This window comes from Dendroctonus ponderosae, unplaced genomic scaffold (genome assembly GCF_020466585.1).
Source record: "Dendroctonus ponderosae isolate FM_Combo_2020 unplaced genomic scaffold, Dpon_F_20191213v2 Dpon_F_20191213_7, whole genome shotgun sequence".
Lineage (NCBI taxonomy): Eukaryota > Metazoa > Arthropoda > Insecta > Coleoptera > Curculionidae > Dendroctonus > Dendroctonus ponderosae.
In genome coordinates this window covers 288,921-305,792 of record NW_026018916.1, presented here as the reverse complement: position 1 = coordinate 305,792, position 16,872 = coordinate 288,921, and the positions used below count along the sequence as shown (strand labels likewise).

At 40.3% G+C, this 16,872-nt stretch overlaps 4 protein-coding genes across 4 annotated transcripts in view; 2 read left to right on the top strand and 2 right to left on the bottom strand.

Moving 5' to 3' along the window:
* The window catches only part of LOC109539795 (von Willebrand factor A domain-containing protein 8), a 13,582-nt gene extending 5,496 nt beyond the window's left edge, over window positions 1-8,086 (top strand). The window contains exons 6-20 of the mRNA XM_019907781.2: window positions 3,240-3,398; window positions 3,457-3,649; window positions 4,273-4,615; window positions 4,700-4,982; window positions 5,038-5,359; window positions 5,419-5,644; window positions 5,697-5,929; window positions 5,980-6,287; window positions 6,348-6,541; window positions 6,595-6,754; window positions 6,801-7,065; window positions 7,121-7,241; window positions 7,313-7,502; window positions 7,556-7,794; window positions 7,843-8,086. Of these exons, the coding sequence (XP_019763340.2) occupies window positions 3,240-3,398; window positions 3,457-3,649; window positions 4,273-4,615; window positions 4,700-4,982; window positions 5,038-5,359; window positions 5,419-5,644; window positions 5,697-5,929; window positions 5,980-6,287; window positions 6,348-6,541; window positions 6,595-6,754; window positions 6,801-7,065; window positions 7,121-7,241; window positions 7,313-7,502; window positions 7,556-7,794; window positions 7,843-7,945 (3,339 nt within the window). The 3' untranslated portion in view covers window positions 7,946-8,086. The remainder of the gene's footprint in view (window positions 1-3,239; window positions 3,399-3,456; window positions 3,650-4,272; window positions 4,616-4,699; window positions 4,983-5,037; window positions 5,360-5,418; window positions 5,645-5,696; window positions 5,930-5,979; window positions 6,288-6,347; window positions 6,542-6,594; window positions 6,755-6,800; window positions 7,066-7,120; window positions 7,242-7,312; window positions 7,503-7,555; window positions 7,795-7,842) is intronic.
* A 442-nt stretch (window positions 8,087-8,528) lies between these two features.
* On the bottom strand, window positions 8,529-10,105 carry LOC109539820. The gene is made up of 4 exons (XM_019907831.2): window positions 9,515-10,105; window positions 9,054-9,221; window positions 8,866-9,000; window positions 8,529-8,809 (listed from the first exon to the last, which is right to left on the bottom strand). The coding sequence occupies exons 1-4, from the start codon at window positions 9,738-9,740 to the stop codon at window positions 8,625-8,627; spliced, it is 714 nt and encodes a 237-aa protein (XP_019763390.2). The 5' UTR covers window positions 9,741-10,105; the 3' UTR covers window positions 8,529-8,624.
* Window positions 10,106-11,262: 1,157 nt separating this feature from the next.
* LOC109539815 (phenylalanine--tRNA ligase alpha subunit) lies at window positions 11,263-13,612 on the top strand. Its single transcript, XM_019907826.2, has 7 exons — window positions 11,263-11,847; window positions 12,008-12,189; window positions 12,250-12,490; window positions 12,541-12,820; window positions 12,884-13,022; window positions 13,073-13,202; window positions 13,295-13,612. The coding sequence occupies exons 1-7, from the start codon at window positions 11,646-11,648 to the stop codon at window positions 13,591-13,593; spliced, it is 1,473 nt and encodes a 490-aa protein (XP_019763385.1). The 5' UTR covers window positions 11,263-11,645; the 3' UTR covers window positions 13,594-13,612.
* Window positions 13,578-14,660, bottom strand: LOC109539817 (apolipoprotein D). Its single transcript, XM_019907827.2, has 4 exons — window positions 14,418-14,660; window positions 14,131-14,356; window positions 13,983-14,073; window positions 13,578-13,918 (listed from the first exon to the last, which is right to left on the bottom strand). The coding sequence occupies exons 1-4, from the start codon at window positions 14,550-14,552 to the stop codon at window positions 13,684-13,686; spliced, it is 687 nt and encodes a 228-aa protein (XP_019763386.1). The 5' UTR covers window positions 14,553-14,660; the 3' UTR covers window positions 13,578-13,683.
* Between the last annotated feature and the right edge of the window lie 2,212 nt (window positions 14,661-16,872).

Below are 16,872 nucleotides of genomic sequence, written 5' to 3'. Positions count from 1 at the left end.
AGATTTATAGAAAATGTTTCATTTTTATCGATCGCCTCTAACGTTTTCATAACGTGCTAATTCCTTAGAAATGTCACTCTGCTTTACTCCACTTTTTATTTTGTTAATAATCTTGTACTTTCCATTTAGTAAAAAAGCTTTGCGTTTTTGTTTTTCCATTCTAAAACGATTTATATACATAACGCGGCAACAAACAAGTCACTGCCTGTCTCTCGCTCTCACTAATATAAACAACTGCGCAGGATTGGTGTTGCTGAGCGTGGAAGTTCGTTATAAACGGAAAGTGAATATACAACTATCCTAAAAAGTGATCGTTATATACGGAAGTTCGTTATAACCAGTAAAAAAATACGTTGGTCTTTATGGACGACGTTTCAATTAACGTGTGATTGCTTGGGGCCGGCTGAAAATATTCCTGTTTGGTGTTTTAAAAAATCGTCTCTTTGAAATGGAAGCAGCTTAAAGCTTGAAATTTTTTCTAAAAATTCAGGAAATAACTACAGCTGTAAATTGTGTAATTTATGCACGAATCGTTCCACAAATTACTGATTTCAAATTTAAGCGATAAGACTTTGCGCTGAAAAACATTAATTAAAAAAAAATGGTGTGCGTCACGGGACGCTCGACAGAAGTTATAACTTCATAAATTAATAGAAACCATAAAATATTGAACGTGTTTAACGCATATAATTTTAATATTCTTGTTAGTCTAATAATTTATAAATGGATCAGGAATAGGTAAAATTCAATTTAATTTCCTTTTGAATGTAAAATATATTTTTTATTTGCAACATTTGCTTGCATTGCAAAGAAGCCATATTATTGCCATCATGCGTTAAACAAGTTCAATATTTTATGGTTTCTATTAATTTATGAAGTTATCACTTCTGTCGAGCATCCCGTGACGCACACCATTTTTTTTTATTAAAGAAACTATTCATCTACAACTCTCCTAAACCTGTGCTGCAAATAAATTGCCATGAACTTCAAAAATTTAAAATCATTCTACTGAAAAAAGGAATTAATTTACTTACAAAGTCCTAATTGAAAGTTTTGGATGTCGCCTTGTTAAAGGGCTGAATGGGGTTAGTCGCGACGGTGCAACCACCTTGTCACCACACAATACGACAGGAAATAAAGAAAGGGAGACAAATGAAACTCTTGCTGGTCCGATTTGGGACAACATGGCACATTGGACGAATTTGCGCACTGAATGCATCTAAACGAGTGATCCAGATACAGGGTGGATATTCTGGAATAAACCTTCTCAATCAAATAGCTTAACTTTAGTGATTACTTACAAAAGAAGCAAATGCAATTTTCCATTGTATGAATATTGCATTGTCAAATCACCTTTATTTAGGGAGCAATTTAGAAAATGTAGGTACAACTCTAAACGTGTCATGGTCGAATTTTCCAAGATTCGCTTTGTAACAACAACGAAATATGAAAACTTTTCCGTGACTTGACACATTTTTAGTTTCAATTTGATTAGACTTTAGTAAACAGTAAAGCTTCCACTCCTCACATTCAACACCCGCAATACTCGGCAAAATGATCATGAATTGATTTCGTTGGTTTCGCTTATCAAGTGCCCCATCAAATAACAATCTATCAACTATCCCCCTGTTATTCCGAAGCATAAAATGCGATTAAGCCGAAAACAATTTAAACAAATATTGAGTTATATTCGGTAACCAATTTACACGATCGTCGTTACTATTTACTGGCATGCGATGGGAAGTTCTTCAGATTGGCTGAACGCCTTTTTTGAACCAAAAGCGCCAGGATTTAAAATTTATTGCCGGCCACTGGATGATCGATAAAACATAATCACTTTCCACCATCAGCGTAATGGAAAATTGCCAATGATTTTTCTGAAAAACTATTTAACACCTCCAGACCTGTTCGAGGAAAACTAATTAGTTAATGTTTTCGTCAATTGATAATTTTATGACTTCAATATTCAAGTGGAAATTTTGTACTGTGAGCAGGAACAAATTCGTCCCTTTCATATTGAAGCAGGTAGAGGCTGGGAATTTTGCACAAATGAAGCTATCAGTCGCCAGCTTAACTCCGACAAATTATTACTAAATCGATGTGCAGCGTAATTTTTAACAAGTTCTCAAACCCAAGTGCCGACTTTATAGTTTGCCAGGGAAAAAGTATATTTTCAAAAATTCGTTGCTTCCAAGCTCCAACAGTTAGAGCTGTGAAAATTGGCAGAAGTAGAGAAAATATTCACTGCTTCAAATTATGGCTGAATCGAAATGCAGTGTAATTTTCTACGATTTTTCAAAATCAAGTCCCAATTTCATACTTTACACAAAAAAACGTAATTTTCAAAAATTCGTCGCTTCTAGGTACCATTAGGTGCCAAATTCATACTTTCGCAAATTAAACCCAATTAAAAAAAATAAGGTTTTTATCCGGATGGACGTAGTTAGAAGCTGCAAATATAGGAAATAAAGACAATAGTCACTTCTTCAAATCCTGCGAATTATCAGTAAATTGATAAACAGCATAATTTTTTACGATTTTTCAAATTCAAATGCCAACTTTGTATAGTTGTAGTGGAGAAAAGCTTTTCGCTTCTAAACCGGAGCAGATAGAGACATAAAAGTTAGCGCATAATGCGATAATAGTTACTACTTAAAATCTTGCAATTTCTGATTAAGTCGAGATCAAGAATAATTTTTTACAATTTAAATTTTTGAAATCGAGTACCTACTTTGCCCTGAGGAAACTAAATTTTCAAAAATCAGTCGTTTCTCAACCGAAGCAGCCAACTACTTGAAAATTAGCACAAATGCAGATAATAGACACTGCTTCCCATCCTGCACATGATGCCTCAATCAAAAAGCAGCTCAATTTTCTACGATTCTTCCAAACAAAGTAGTAACTTTCTACTTTGCGTTGGGTAATTTGTAATGTTTTCGCCATTTGAACAATTCAGGCAACGAATAACCTTCCATTTATTCAAACCATTATGTAGTAAAAGCTGAGTTTCGCTTAACTTTCATATAATAAACAGCGAAATTCAACTTTCGAATTAATTCAGGAAGTTTACTACGACCGCAGTGGGTTTTCACGCGAACAAGCCATTTGAGCCAAAGTTGGCGAAAGCTAAATTACATTGAGGTGCGTGGCATAAACAACTGCAGGAAATTGAAAATGTTTGCAATGCAAATTAATGTTGCGAAATCCAGAACGACTGTAAAAATCGACATTTTTGCCAGGAATGGCAAATAGAACTTACTGGGCAAGTTGAGGAGTCGTCCAGGAAAAAAATTGACGAGCTCCTATCCTGTGCCTTTGCTCTGCTGAATAAGGAATCGAAATTTCTGGAACTGCCGGATTTTCCCGTAGACAACCTGCCAATAGCTGCACAAATATTGGCAAGTCAAAAACACTCAGCGCGCTTATGCAGCCATTAACAACTCAGTTTCTTCCCAGAGTAAAAACCCCGATGTTTCAACTTACGAGCTCTTAAATCGCCTTTACCCCTACAAAGCCTTCATCTCAAGTGGTACTTCCAACGTAGAAGCTCTGCTTGGAACCTTTATAGGTATTCCAGAACAACCGACGGAAAGTAAAAGCATTAGCTCAAGGTTCAAAGAGTTTCTGCAGCCAAAACCATCTGGGATCGGTAAGTATAAGTATACCTACTCAGGGGCGGAGGATCCAGCTTTAAAGTCANGGGGGGGGGGTTATGTAGAAAAAATACTGTCTAAAGAACGCTCGTTTTTACATCATTCCAGAGATAACTAAATGGCCTTTATTCGAAAAAAGTCTATTCAGTCGTAACATAACAACGTTAGTGAGGAAGTTCGAGTAGTTTTGACCCAGAAAGCGAAATTTGAATGGCAGACACTTAGGTTCAAGATTATGCCAAAATTTCATGTTTTCCGTCCTGTTTTTACTCATATCTCGGAGGAAAAATGAGCAAGAACGCTCATTTGTACATCATTCTAGAGAGAAATAAATGGCCTTTTTAAAAAGTGAACCATCTATAAGGAAATGTTGGCAGTTTCTCAAAAAATGCTTGAATTCAAGAAGTTTTAGATTTGCGTGGTTTTTTTTTAGTTGCAAAATCCACTTGAACATGACGCTGCTTTTTTCGAAGTTTCTCAAGAACCATTCGAGCCAGAGAATTCGTTTTGGCATCGTTGGATAGAGAATTGAATGGGGGATGGGACTGGATCCGCCCTTGTACCTACTAAATATCTTTGCAGGAAGAATTTAGTAATATTCATCACTTCCTTCCACCAGCAAATAAATGGGACGAATACGTTGAAACCGACTACCAAAACAGCGTTCTGTCCAGTATGCTCGAAACAGTGGAAGTATCCGACTTTTGCTTGATAGGATCCAGCGGATCAGGCAAAACCATGTTGCTGAAACAGATGGCAACCGCTCTAAATCGCCCAATGGAGAACATAGTTCTGTATCAGGACATGACGGCGCGCGACCTGATCCAGCAAAGAACCACCCTGGAAAAGGGCGACACTGTCTGGAGCTTCTCCCCACTGATCCAGGCAGCTTTAGAAGGAAAAATCGCCGTTCTGGATGGAATTAACCGCATCCACCCCAGCACCCTTTCAGTGTTACACAGGTAGTGGCCTTGCGTAGGTATTCGTTTTTCCCTTAATTAAACCTTCACTTGAACCTACCCGTTCCAAGTCAAAAATCTTCCCAGATTGGTGCATGATAGAGACCTGCAGCTCTACGACGGAAAGCGTCTGATGGGCTTCGATCGATACAATTTTCTTGTGGATAAGCTGGGATTATCCAAAGAGCAGCTCGGGCAGAGCGGGATTTTCCCGATCCATCCAGAGTTTCGCATCGTCGCCGTCGGTGAGCCTCCAAACGCCCAGTCCAAAGAGGGAAGCTGGATGTCGCCCGAAATTCTCAGCCTGTTTCTGTTCCATCAGCTGCGCACTTTGAGCAAGCTGGAGGAAATGCACGTGATCACAGCCAAGGTGCTTGAAAGGATCTCCAACTGAAAAATTGTAATTATTTGTGAGTTTTAAACAGTTGGGGCCCATTGATAAGTCCTTGCATCAAATCATCAATCTGGCTCATTTGCTTCGGGAAAACCAAGACCAATCCTTGAAGAACTTGGCCGGCCATCTATCCACTAGGCAACTGATCAGAATAGCGGCCAGAATCAAGCAGTTTCCTACTGCAAACGTTTATGGCATCCTCGAGGACACTTTTATGATCAAATTTCTGCCCTCCATCACAAGAAAGTCGCTGGATAAACTAATTGGGAGCGTAGGCATTCCACCTCAGGACGATTTGAACCGCGAAGCTTCCAGTGTTAGATGCCAGGTTGCAGACGGTGTTCTCACAATAGGTTGCTTGAAAGTCCTTCACTAGTGCAAATGAGGATATAAGTGGATATTCGGCTTGCAGGCGATACTTCAGTGAAAGTGTTCCAAACAGATCACCCCACTAAAGTTCCCAAAGTTCTCTTCTACGACATTCCTCAGCATGTGCAGCTAATGGAAAAGCTGCTGCAAGACTTCCAGCTTGGCTACCACTTGCTTCTGGTTGGGAACCAAGGGGTGGGCAAGAACAAGATAATTGACCGATTTTTGGAGCTCCTCAATCGGCCAAGGGAATACATCCAACTGCACAGGTTGCCACTGGCTGAGATCGGAAGTGTTGGTTTTCCAGAGTCAATGTTTCAGGGATACGACGGTGCAAACTCTCACCACTCAACCCACTGTTAAGGACGGCGTTCTAATCTACGAAGATTCGCCTTTGGTTAAGGCCATTAAGAATGGGCATGTTTTGGTGGTGGATGAAGCTGATAAGGCGCCTACTCATGTAACGTGCATATTGAAAACCCTTGTCGAGTCAGGCCAGATGATTCTTAGCGATGGTAGAAGAATTTCCCAACAACCCCCAGAGGAAGCTGCTGGTAGGTTCAGTAACATTCCCAAAAACCAGCTGCAGATAGCACTGTTCCAGGCAAGGAAACCTGCATAAAAATCCACAAGGATTTCCGCATGATTGTCCTGGCGAATCGTCCAGGATTTCCGTTTCTTGGAAACGACTTCTTCGGCGCTCTGGGCGACCTGTTTAGCAGCAGAGCAGTCGAAAACCCGTCAGTTGAGTCGGAAATCGAGCTGCTAAAGCAGTACGGGCCGGAGGTGCCAACTAAAACCATCCGGAAGTTGGTGGATATTTTTGGAGACCTCAGACTTATGGCCGATCAGGGGCTGTTAAACTACCCCTACTCGACTAGGGAGGTTGTCAATATAATCAAACACTTACAGGTGAGTTTCAAGGGGAATTCGTTGAGTCAAAAGCCTCAAATAACGGACTGAACTTTCCAGAAATTTCCCACCGCCGATGTAGAAGATGTGGTTTTCAATGTGTTCGACTTCGATAGATACAGTCCAGAATTGCTGGAAACTTTAGGCGAGGTGTTGCAGAAGCATGGCTTTTCCAAAAACGCCATGTCTTCCGAGTACATTGCCTCCAAACGAGCCAGAGAAAATATCCAGGTGACTGTGAACAGAACTAGTGGGTGAGGCTTCTTTGCGACTGTTACATCTGGATCTGTTAAAATGGGCCTTCTAGGTTGGATGTGTCCGCTCCAAAGCATGGCAAAGAGGACCCCAAGAACGATCCCCATGTGGGAGGAAACACTTGGGCAGGTGGTACCGGAGGGCGAGACACTGCCGGCTTAGGAGGCAAAGGTGGGCCGTATAGGCTGGACAAGGGCCACAAAGTCCACCAGGTAAGCCACAACTGTGCAGCTGATCAAAAAGTCTATGCCACTGTAGCTTTCAGATGAGGAGAAAGCAGATATTCCGGAACACGTGAAGAAAGCCGCCAGGGAAATGAACCGCAAGGTCTTCGCTGAGCGGCTGAAGGAAATCGGGATGTCTGGATACGATCACAACGTTTATTCGCAATTTTCCGGAGCAGTAGCCAGGCAGGTGCAGTCGCTCCGGGTGATTTTGGGAAATTTGCAGGCCAAAAACAAGGAGCGCAACTGGTTCCGGCATCAAACCTCAGGGGAATTAGACGATGTTAAGCTGATTGATGGCAAGTGAAGAAATATTAACTAGTTTGCTGCGGTTACAGTCGACATCAATTCCAGGGCTGTTGGGCGAGAAAACCATCTACAAAAGACGATCAGAACAAGATCCCGAAATAGGCTCGCCTCAAGTTAAGCCCAAATATCTCAGAGTGCTAGTGGATGTATCAGGAAGCATGTACAGGTAGACTCTAATAAAATGCCGAGAAACTCCAATTGGCCTAGTTCGTAGTAGTAGTGAATTTTCTATTTTAGATTTAATGGCTACGATGGTAGATTGGACAGAGAGCTGGAAGCTGTTGTTCTCGTGATGGAAGCCTTTGAAGGTTTCGAAGACAAAATCAAGTTCGACATCATCGGCCACTCGGGCGAAGAGCATAACATTGTCTTTGTTGCACGCAATAATCCCCCGAAGAACAATAAGGAGCGCCTAGAAGTCATCAGGGTAACCATTAGTCCGTGCAGTTAAACCAATTAACAACCAATGGATGCTTTCAGACTATGCACGCCCATTCCCAATTCTGCTGGTCAGGCGATAATACTCTGGAAGCCACAAAATGGGCGGTGAACAGTCTGGCCGAAGAAGATTGCGATGAAGCAATTTTGGTTTTACTATCAGACGCCAACTTGCAACGATACGGAATCCCGCCGTCCAAACTTGCCGAAGCCTTGACGGTGAAACCTAATGTTAGTTCGTATGCGGTTTTCATCGGAAGTCTTGGAGATCAGGCTGAAAGGTACAGGATTTTTGCGACAGATTCCAACATACATCAATTCGATTGCAGATTGACTCAGAAACTTCCATCTGGACGGGCGTTTATTTGCAACGATACCAAAGAACTTCCTCAGATTCTCAAGCAGATATTCTGGACCACTGTTAATGTATGAGTCCAAGTAAGGATTTAGGAATGGTACCAAAAGCCTAGCTGAGATGAGGAACATTTAATACACTACTCTGATTTAAAATGTTAGAACTTCATAAGATCCGCACACCTAAACCCGTTTTTTGCATAAACAAATCAGCTTGAATTTTTTTCCGTTTGAACCAAAAACCCACCCAGATAGCATTTGATATTCTATGAATATCCCAGAATGTTTATTATGAACATCATGGTATGTTCATAATGGAACTCATGTATGTCCCAGGAATATGCATGTACATCACATGAATGTTCCAGGTATATTCTGGGAATATCATTTTGCTATGTGGGCAAAACCAGTTTTCAGTTTTAGGAATTACATTGCATAATTCTATCGCAACCATAAATAGCTAAATATCTATTTTTCTATTAGAGCCACTTCTTCAGTTCAATCGCAATTGTTAACACCTGCAAATAAGTATCACAAACACTCGCATGAAAGATTCTAATAATAAGGGTTGAACGAAACACTTCAAAAGCGCTCTTAATTGAGAATTCACAACATTAATTATACCTACTAAATAATACTTCAACTAATAAAATGGCAGATATGCAGTTTGTTGTACGATTTTATGTAATTTCCTTTAATGGGCATCCATTTCAAAAGTACAGAAAACATCATTTTCATCAGATACTGCAATCATAGGTCAAGGTTTGTAAGCTATAGACAGTAGAGAATTCTGCGCTCGACGTGTGAGTCGTTGATAACTTTTAACCATACTGAGTATTTGAATAGCATCAAAAGCAGCAAAGAAAACATGGTCCTTTTGTTTATGGTGCAGTCGCTTTAGCTCAATTATATGAAAAATAATTGTGATTCCTAGCATACCCCCTAAAGAGACACAAAGTTAATTTTTGCCACCCTGGCGTCGACAATCCGCATCTTACCTGAGAGTGCCACCAAGTAAAATCCCACCCCAAACGAAACATCAAAATCACTTTTCGCATCCTCAGTTAATATAAGTCGTTTGCTGAGCGTCCGAAGGCACCAGCACAGGCCGATAATTATCAGGATAATAGACACTAAAAGATCCATGGTAAATTAAATGGTTTAGTGCTAAAAATACCCAACTTACTTGAGCACAATTTCGTCAATGGGCTCTTCCTGATCCGGAGATAGACTGGATGTTTGTATTCAATAATGTCCATCCAGAATCCGAATAGAGAGCTAATAATTGTCACGAAACACAACAGGATGATTGCTCTCATCGAATATATAAACGTCGAACCCAAGCAATCGGAATCTAAAAATGGGCTATTCAGATTGCGAGCGCAATAAAAATGGAAAATCAAAAAAAAATCAAGATGGGATAACAATCAAGAATGCGTGGATGATGAGAGTGATAAACTTCTCTGATAGCGGATTTCGAGCGAGATTAAAACTTGGTCAAGGTTCGCACCACATTTTAGCGCAAAAAAATCCTTCCGAATTTTGTGCGGCTTCGGAACGATCCTGGAAAATAACAGGCTTTAATCCAGGGTGTGGAACCCGCTATCAGAACGGACAAAACTTAAGATAATTCTTGTTACCACTAACCAGTGTAGTCAATTCCATCCGGAACATATCCAAACCAGAAAAACTGTGCCAGAGTTAAGTATAGGACGCAAATGTCCCCATCGAAATGAAACCAAGTTGGGCCTCCCAGGGACACGCAAGTTGCAATTACTGTTATCAAATGGCTTACTGCACTCACATGGTTTATATAATTGGCCTTTGGTAGCGAGTAGGTCATTTTCACGCGGTCATACCTTTGATGGTCCATTATTTCAATGTAAATAACAGATCAAGGAAATAGTTGATTTTTCTACTTAGTACATATGAAAATATAACACTTATATTATTGAGTGCACTACTAAAGTAATACACCCAAACCCCTGTTAACCTCTCGGCATTGTGTGTGGCCCCATAGATAAAGACCAAAAGACCCTCTCGCCCTCTCCCTTCGCTGGAGTTACGAGCAGATGGCGATTCTCTGCGCCGGAATGGGAATTGCGATGCGGAATAGTATGTAGTCTGTGATTGCGACCATAGATAAAGACAAGATTGCGACTGTGTCCCTGCATTTGGAGGGTTCGTGGATATACAAAAAAAATGGTGCTCGACAGAAGTGATAACTTCATAAATTAATAGAAACCATAAAATATTGAACTTGTTTAACGCATGATGGCAATAATAATTTTATTTTATAATTTTATGATTATCCTTGGTTGAATAATTTATAAATAGATCAGGAATAGGCAAAATGTAATTTAATTTCCGTTTGAATGTAAAATATCTTTTTGTACAATTGCCCAAATTACCGTACATATACGTGTGTATTATGTGTATCCGGAAAAGCACGTCACCAGGGACGGTTTCTAGGCAACGAAGGTTGCTGATTTCTTCGAAAGTGGAAAAGTACTGATTTTATGAGGAAAATATTCCTTGTGGACGAAATGAACTATTGACGAATGGGTGTGAGTGAAATTTTGAATTTTGGCCGAAATATTTCCAAGGGTGGGGGTCGATTTTATGAAAAAATCAAAATTTTCTCAAAATGGCTCAAATTTTACGTCATTTTCAGCTCACGGACGCGAGCAATGCAGCGAACTCATTGAAAACATGGTAGAAGTTTCAGATCTGAAATAATATACATTTTCGGAACACTTGAAGCATTTTTTGAGCGTTCGCGATCTTTATCCGAGGACTTCTTCCTCATTTGTGATCCAAACATTTTATAAATGCATATTTCTGATCTCCTTACATCGAAAGGAACCGTTTGAGCTCAGAAAACACACATGTGAAATTTTGATTTTTGGCCGAAAATTTCATAAGGGAGTCGAGTTTCATAAGGTCGATTTTTCCAAAAAATTCAAGTTCCTCAAAATACCTCAAGTGATACATCATTTTCATCGGAAAGAGACAGGGAATGCAACGAGCTAATTAAAAAACACCGGGGCCTTTCCAGTTCCCAAATAATCAACATTTTCTGTTTATTTTGAACGGTTTTTGATCGGTCGCACTCTTCGACGGACGATATCTTCCTTATTTTCGACCCACAACCTTCATATTCGATATTGGGCAGCTCATAGATCATAGAACAAGGCTTATATCATAGATAAAGACGAGTAGTGGCTTATATGTGGCTTAATGACAAATGATGACAAACCCACAAACAACAATGGGGAAGAATCATTTGACTTGCGTTGTCGTATTCATCCACAGAATATTTTCCTTTCATGATTTAATCTGTAGCTCTTTATCGTCTGTAGGGCCTCTGGCGACTATGAAATCAGTTTTTCTCGGTTAGGTTTTAGGTTAAGTGAAATTGCCCATGTCATAGATAAAGACGAGAGAGAGGGGCAGCTTCTGAGGTCGGAAACACTCCAATAAGGGCAAAAAACACGATTGCCACCCTGGTACAGAGATTTTGTTTTTTTTTTTAATTTTTTGACCAAACAAACACTACCTGACCCAAACGCTCACGTTTTGCGTCTCTAAACATCCCAGGGTGTGAGCAAGATGCAAAACGGTCCAGCGCAGCTTTGAGAGAAGAATCGAGAAGCCGTAAGGTCCCAACCTAAATGTTTTCTCTCCACTGACAGCTTGCAATTTAGCAGATTGCCTAGTTAAACATTTGAAAATTTAGCCAAAACTACTAAATAAAGCGCTGTTATAATTCGCCCCGATGGCCGAGAGGATTCTAAAATACCTCTCCGAAAATTCCGAGGTAAACACCCTGAAACTAGCTGAGGTATTCAAGGAGGACCATCAAAAAGTCATTGGAGCCCTAAAAAGCATACAGGCGAATGGGGACCTTGTTTCAGCTGAACCGGTTAGTGATAAGCAAATCGAGCTTACCACAGAAGGAAAACTGGTGGCAAAAGCTGGTAAGAATCTGCGTGTTTTTAAAGCAGCCCTTAATAACAATATTGTCTTTGATTCTGCTGTTTTAGTCTGGAAATAGTTGGCAATAAGGCCTGGATGTTCATTATATTTTTTTTAAGATTGAAGAAGAAGCAGTTATCCTTCACAAACAACCTTTTTTAGGAAGTCATGAAGCCAACATTTACAATGCGGTGCCAGAAGCGGGAATTAGCCAGGCTGAGCTCATGAAGTTACCAAACGCTAAAGTGGGCTTCAGCAAAGCCATGTCCAATGGCTGGGTCCTGGTGGATAAATCCGTCAATCCTCCACTAGTTAAGAAGAAAGTCGCAGAAATCAAAGACTTGGTACTTTGCCTCGTATTTTTTCATTTAGATCGCCTAAGACAACAGCTTTATTGCTTGCAGGTGCAAGATCAGCTCAAGTTACTGCAAGCCGGTCAACCCACAGGGCTTTCCGATAAGGAAAAGGCCGATTATAAGAAGAGGAAACTGATCCAAGAGTCAATAATCAAGAGTTTTGTGTTAAGAAAGGGACCAGACTTTAGTTTAACACTCAATAAACTTGAGACTGATTTAACTACGGAAATGCTGGCCAGTGGCAGTTGGAAAAGCCTGAAATTCAAAGAGTACAACCTTGATGCCTTAGGTCTGAAAAGTGAGTGATTTGAAAAATCCTTCTACAGACGAATATTCTAGGAGTGCCACCTTCATCTGGATTCCTCCATCCTTTGCTCAAAGTACGGACGGAATTCAGGCAAATTTTCCTGGAAATGGGCTTTTCGGAAATGCCCACCAACAATTACGTAGAAAATTCCTTTTGGAACTTTGACGCCCTTTTCCAGCCGCAGCAGCATCCAGCCAGGGATGCCCATGACACTTTCTTCGTTTCAGAACCTCAATTCAGTCACAAATTCCCTGAGGACTATCTTCAAAGGGTCAAAACCGTGCATAGGAAGGGCGGGTACGGCTCACAAGGGTAGGTTTGGCTGGATTGGTAAATTTTCAGTTTTCTTAACGGGATCATGTGATGGTTTATCAGGTATGGATACCATTGGCAGTATAAGGAAACGCAGAAGAACTTGCTGCGCACCCATACTACGGCCGTGAGCGCCAGAATGTTGTATAAATTAGCTCAGCAGAAGGAGTTCAAACCTACGAAGCTTTTCAGCATTGATAAAGTAAGTTCCTTTTTATGCAAGTAAGTTCGTTTTGTAACAGTTAACGGTAGGTGTTCAGGAATGAGACTTTGGACGCGACTCATTTGGCAGAGTTTCACCAAGTTGAAGGAGTTATCGCGGACTACAACTTAACGCTCGGTGATTTAATCGGGGTGTTTGCAGAGTTTTTCAAGAAACTGGGTAAGTGGGAAATTCCTGTCTGGACAAAGTCCTACTGGTAGGAATGTTCCTGCTTCATAGAATCTTCTAGAGCGTTTCTTGCAATATTTCAGGGATAACTGAACTGGAATTCAAGCCCGCGTACAATCCCTACACGGAGCCCAGTATGGAAATTTTCTGTTTCCATCCCGGTTTGGGAAAATGGATCGAATTGGGAAACTCTGGAATTTTCCGCCCGGAAATGTTGCTTCCCATGGGGTTGCCGAGAAACGTCACCGTCATCGCTTGGGGCCTTTCGCTGGAAAGACCCACCATGATCAAGTACGGCTTTAATAATATTAGAGACCTGGTGGGCCCCAAAGTGGACCTGGAAATGATCCAAAAGAGCCCCGTATGTAGGCTTAATAAATAAAATATATTTATTAAAACTATTAATTCGATTGATTTTAAAATATTTGTGTTTTGTTTCGCCTATAACTCAGCACTTGTCCTGTTGCTTTATCTAGCCATGTGCATGTTTCATGGGATGTCGGCGTTCGCCTAGTTGAACGGGCCGATTGATGTTAGCGAGCAGAGATGGAGGAATATTTTCAAAACTCGTCTCATTACAGTCCGTTTGCATCATATCGAACATGAAGGACAGATCGATGTCGTATTGCGGTAGTTTTTCTCTTAGATAGGCAATTACGTTGATTCCTAATGTGGGTTCTCGGCTCATAATAAAACTTGATAAATATCTGGAATAAAAATTATCTAACTCCTGCTGTTTAAAACCATTTTTAAAGCTAGCTGGAGGTATACCTGGGGACTTTGGCCTTTTCAGCGCAATGCAACAATAAAGCCCAGGAAATATAGTCGGAATCCAGGACAAACGTATTGTAAATGCCTTCATCTGCAGGCAAAAAACCGCTTTTTAGTCGCAAGTTAGTGGAAATTTAAAAGAACTCACATGTATCTTCAGAGTGAGTCCAATGAGCGGGTTCAGCAGGATTCGGTATATTCCAGGTGATATTGCCTAAAAGTTGCTCGTTCAGGGGATCATCGGTGAAACTGTAGGTGAAATTCATCGTGATGATTTCTGATGTGGACATGGTGAAGTCTGCGCGCATACATCGGTAAGATAAAGCTTCTTCTGAGCTGGCGTAGTATTCAATCACGTACCACTGATGCAGTAGCTAAAGAGGAGAGTTTTAGTTCCTCACTCTTAACTGAGGGATGTTTTGTGCGATTACTCACTCCCTCCAGGTCGAAATTCCTGATAGCCTTTACTTTCGGGCATACTGTTTTGTCCTCCTTCTTTCCCCTAGCACAAGAAGAACGTTGCGCCAGCAAACAGAGAAACGAGCACAAAATTACTGTGGCTTTTATCATTTTTTCGTCAACAAATTTTCGGGCACTAGCACGTAATTATTTCGCCATTTTATTCAAGAACTTAACTAATACAAGGCTTTTATCATTAAGCTCGTGGCCAAAGGAAGTCCATTAAATCTTATCAATGTGATGTGGGAGAATCGAATTAATTTATTGTTGAATTTTCTATATGAACACATTGTTGATATGCGAAACAGCTTCCTATGTGTTCAAGGGCNGGGTCATGACCCCCCCCATTCAATTCTCTATCCAACGATGCCATAACGAATTATCTGGCTTGAATGGTTCTTGAGAAACTTCGAAAAAAGCAGCGTCATGTTCCAGTGGATTTCGCAACTCAAAAAAAACCACGCAAATCTAAAACTTCTTGAATTCAAGCATTTTTTGAGAAAACTGCCAACATTTGCTAATCGATGGTTCGCTTTCTAAAAAGGCCATTTATTTTTCTCTAGAATGATGTACAAATGAGCGTTCTTGCTCATTTTGCCTCCGAGATATGAGCAAAAAGGGGACGGAAAACATGAAATGTTGGCATAATCTTGTACCTAAGTGTCTGATATTCAAATTTCGCTTTCTGGGTCAGAACTACTCGAATTTCCTCTCTATCCAACGATTGTCTATCCAACGATGCCAAAACGAATTCTGTGGCTCGAATGGTTCTTGAGAAACTTCGAAAAAAGCAGCGTCATGCTCAAGTGGATTTTGCAACTAAAAAAAAAACACGCAAATCTAAAAGTTCTTGAATTCAAGCATTTTTTGAGAAAACTGCCAACAATTCCACATCTATGGTTCACTTTCTAAAAAGGCCATTTATTTCTCTCTAGAATGATGTACAAATGAGCGTTCTTGCTCATTTTGCCTCCGAGACATGAGCAAAAACGGGACGGCAGACATGAAATTTTGCAATAATCTTACGCCACCCTTGCACAAAACGACGATACTTTTTCTGATTTCATAGACAACAGAAGACTGTATTTTTTCTACATAACCCCCCCCTGAATTTAAAGCTGGATCCGCCCCTAAATGTGTTGCTTGTTTATTTAAAGCCATCGTTTTGATTGCTTGCTTATGAGTAATGTGCAGCTTATTAAGACGATTTTTTTGGTAATTTATTAAACAGGAAAAACATTCTGAACAAATACAGAGCTTCAGGGCATGTTTGACGAACGCACAAAGTAAGGAAGCTTTTGAGAGCTAAAAAACAGAAAGCGGTCCTCCAAAAAAAGACCTTAAATAGAAGAGAAAGCCATATATAAGTGTAAAAATATGCAAATTAATTCCAACACGGGTTTTAGTTCAATTTATCAATTTTACGGCAATAAATATAAGCGGCCAAATGTTTCGGTGGGTCCGAAACTGGAATTCGCCCATTAATCGGTTGAATTTGAAATATTTAGAGCAAACTTTCGCATAACTACTTAATAATCCATATCATAACGTGGAAATTGAACAAAATAATACTTAGCTAGTTTTTTGTCTATTTGTATTCAGGCGCAAAAGCGGGATTCTGTTCGCCCAAATACGCCTAATTAGGCTCAACCATAGCAAATCCAATCTTTGCTGTGTAATTGTTTCGAATTACACGCCGTTTTAGAAACTTTCGGGCACCACAAATGGGGCGTTTTACAACAAAAGTGATTGCGGTTGCCGAAAAAAGTGCCAGATTTTTTGGATTCTAAACACTCGAGTTTTGGGGAATTGAACATATCAGTACCAATAATCAGGTCATCCATATAAGCACTCTGAATTTTCGCATATTTTCCCATGGTTCAGCCGAATGGTGCCCGCAGGTACTTGTTTGGCGGGAGGTCCTCAAGTGGTACTTCCGCCACTTCTTCTTTCTACCACTCTTCAGAGTCAAGGCCAGTCGACATTCTTCAGCAGGACGGGCGCGGACCATCTTACTGACCCAGTATTTTATTTCCTGATGTACATGCTGTCCTCGTGCAGATTTGGACTCGATTTTAATTCATTTTTTCTTCATTAGAAAATCCACTTTGATTACAAAATCACAAATCACCACCAAAACATTCTGCAAAGTTTTTTGGCCAGTTTTTCCAATCATTGTTAGATACGCGTTCCACTTAGATAAAACGACACAAAAATAAAATATTCGGTTCGCATTTCGTGACTGAGCGTGCATCTGCTGAATTCGAAAAACTCGATTTCAAATCAATTCTGCCGTCGACTGAAGCCGCTTTTAAGTGACATGAAAACATACATTTTGCATAAATTACAATATAAAGGGGATCGTGCAAGAATGCGCTGTTTTAACTCTCCAGCAGAGCGTTGAAAATCCTCATTTAGGTACTCAAAGGTG

What these genes read in the sequence shown, in the direction of transcription:
- LOC109539817 (XM_019907827.2), bottom strand. Translation starts at nt 14,552, where the DNA reads ATGATAAAAGCCACAGTAATTTTGTGCTCGTTTCTCTGTTTGCTGGCG. An exon ending in GGAATTTCGACCTGGAGGGA is followed by an intron (nt 14,357 to 14,417) that starts GTGAGTAATCGC and finishes TCTCCTCTTTAG; the next exon opens with CTACTGCATCAGTGGTACGT. An exon ending in GAAAAGGCCAAAGTCCCCAG is followed by an intron (nt 13,919 to 13,982) that starts GTATACCTCCAG and finishes TTTTTATTCCAG; the next exon opens with ATATTTATCAAGTTTTATTA.
- LOC109539815 (XM_019907826.2), top strand. Translation starts at nt 11,646, where the DNA reads ATGGCCGAGAGGATTCTAAAATACCTCTCCGAAAATTCCGAGGTAAAC. An exon ending in AAAACTGGTGGCAAAAGCTG is followed by an intron (nt 11,848 to 12,007) that starts GTAAGAATCTGC and finishes AACCTTTTTTAG; the next exon opens with GAAGTCATGAAGCCAACATT. An exon ending in AGAGTTTTTCAAGAAACTGG is followed by an intron (nt 13,203 to 13,294) that starts GTAAGTGGGAAA and finishes GCAATATTTCAG; the next exon opens with GGATAACTGAACTGGAATTC.
- LOC109539820 (XM_019907831.2), bottom strand. Translation starts at nt 9,740, where the DNA reads ATGGACCATCAAAGGTATGACCGCGTGAAAATGACCTACTCGCTACCA. An exon ending in ATTGACGAAATTGTGCTCAA is followed by an intron (nt 9,001 to 9,053) that starts GTAAGTTGGGTA and finishes TGGATCTTTTAG; the next exon opens with TGTCTATTATCCTGATAATT. An exon ending in TTACTTGGTGGCACTCTCAG is followed by an intron (nt 8,810 to 8,865) that starts GTAAGATGCGGA and finishes GTGTCTCTTTAG; the next exon opens with GGGGTATGCTAGGAATCACA.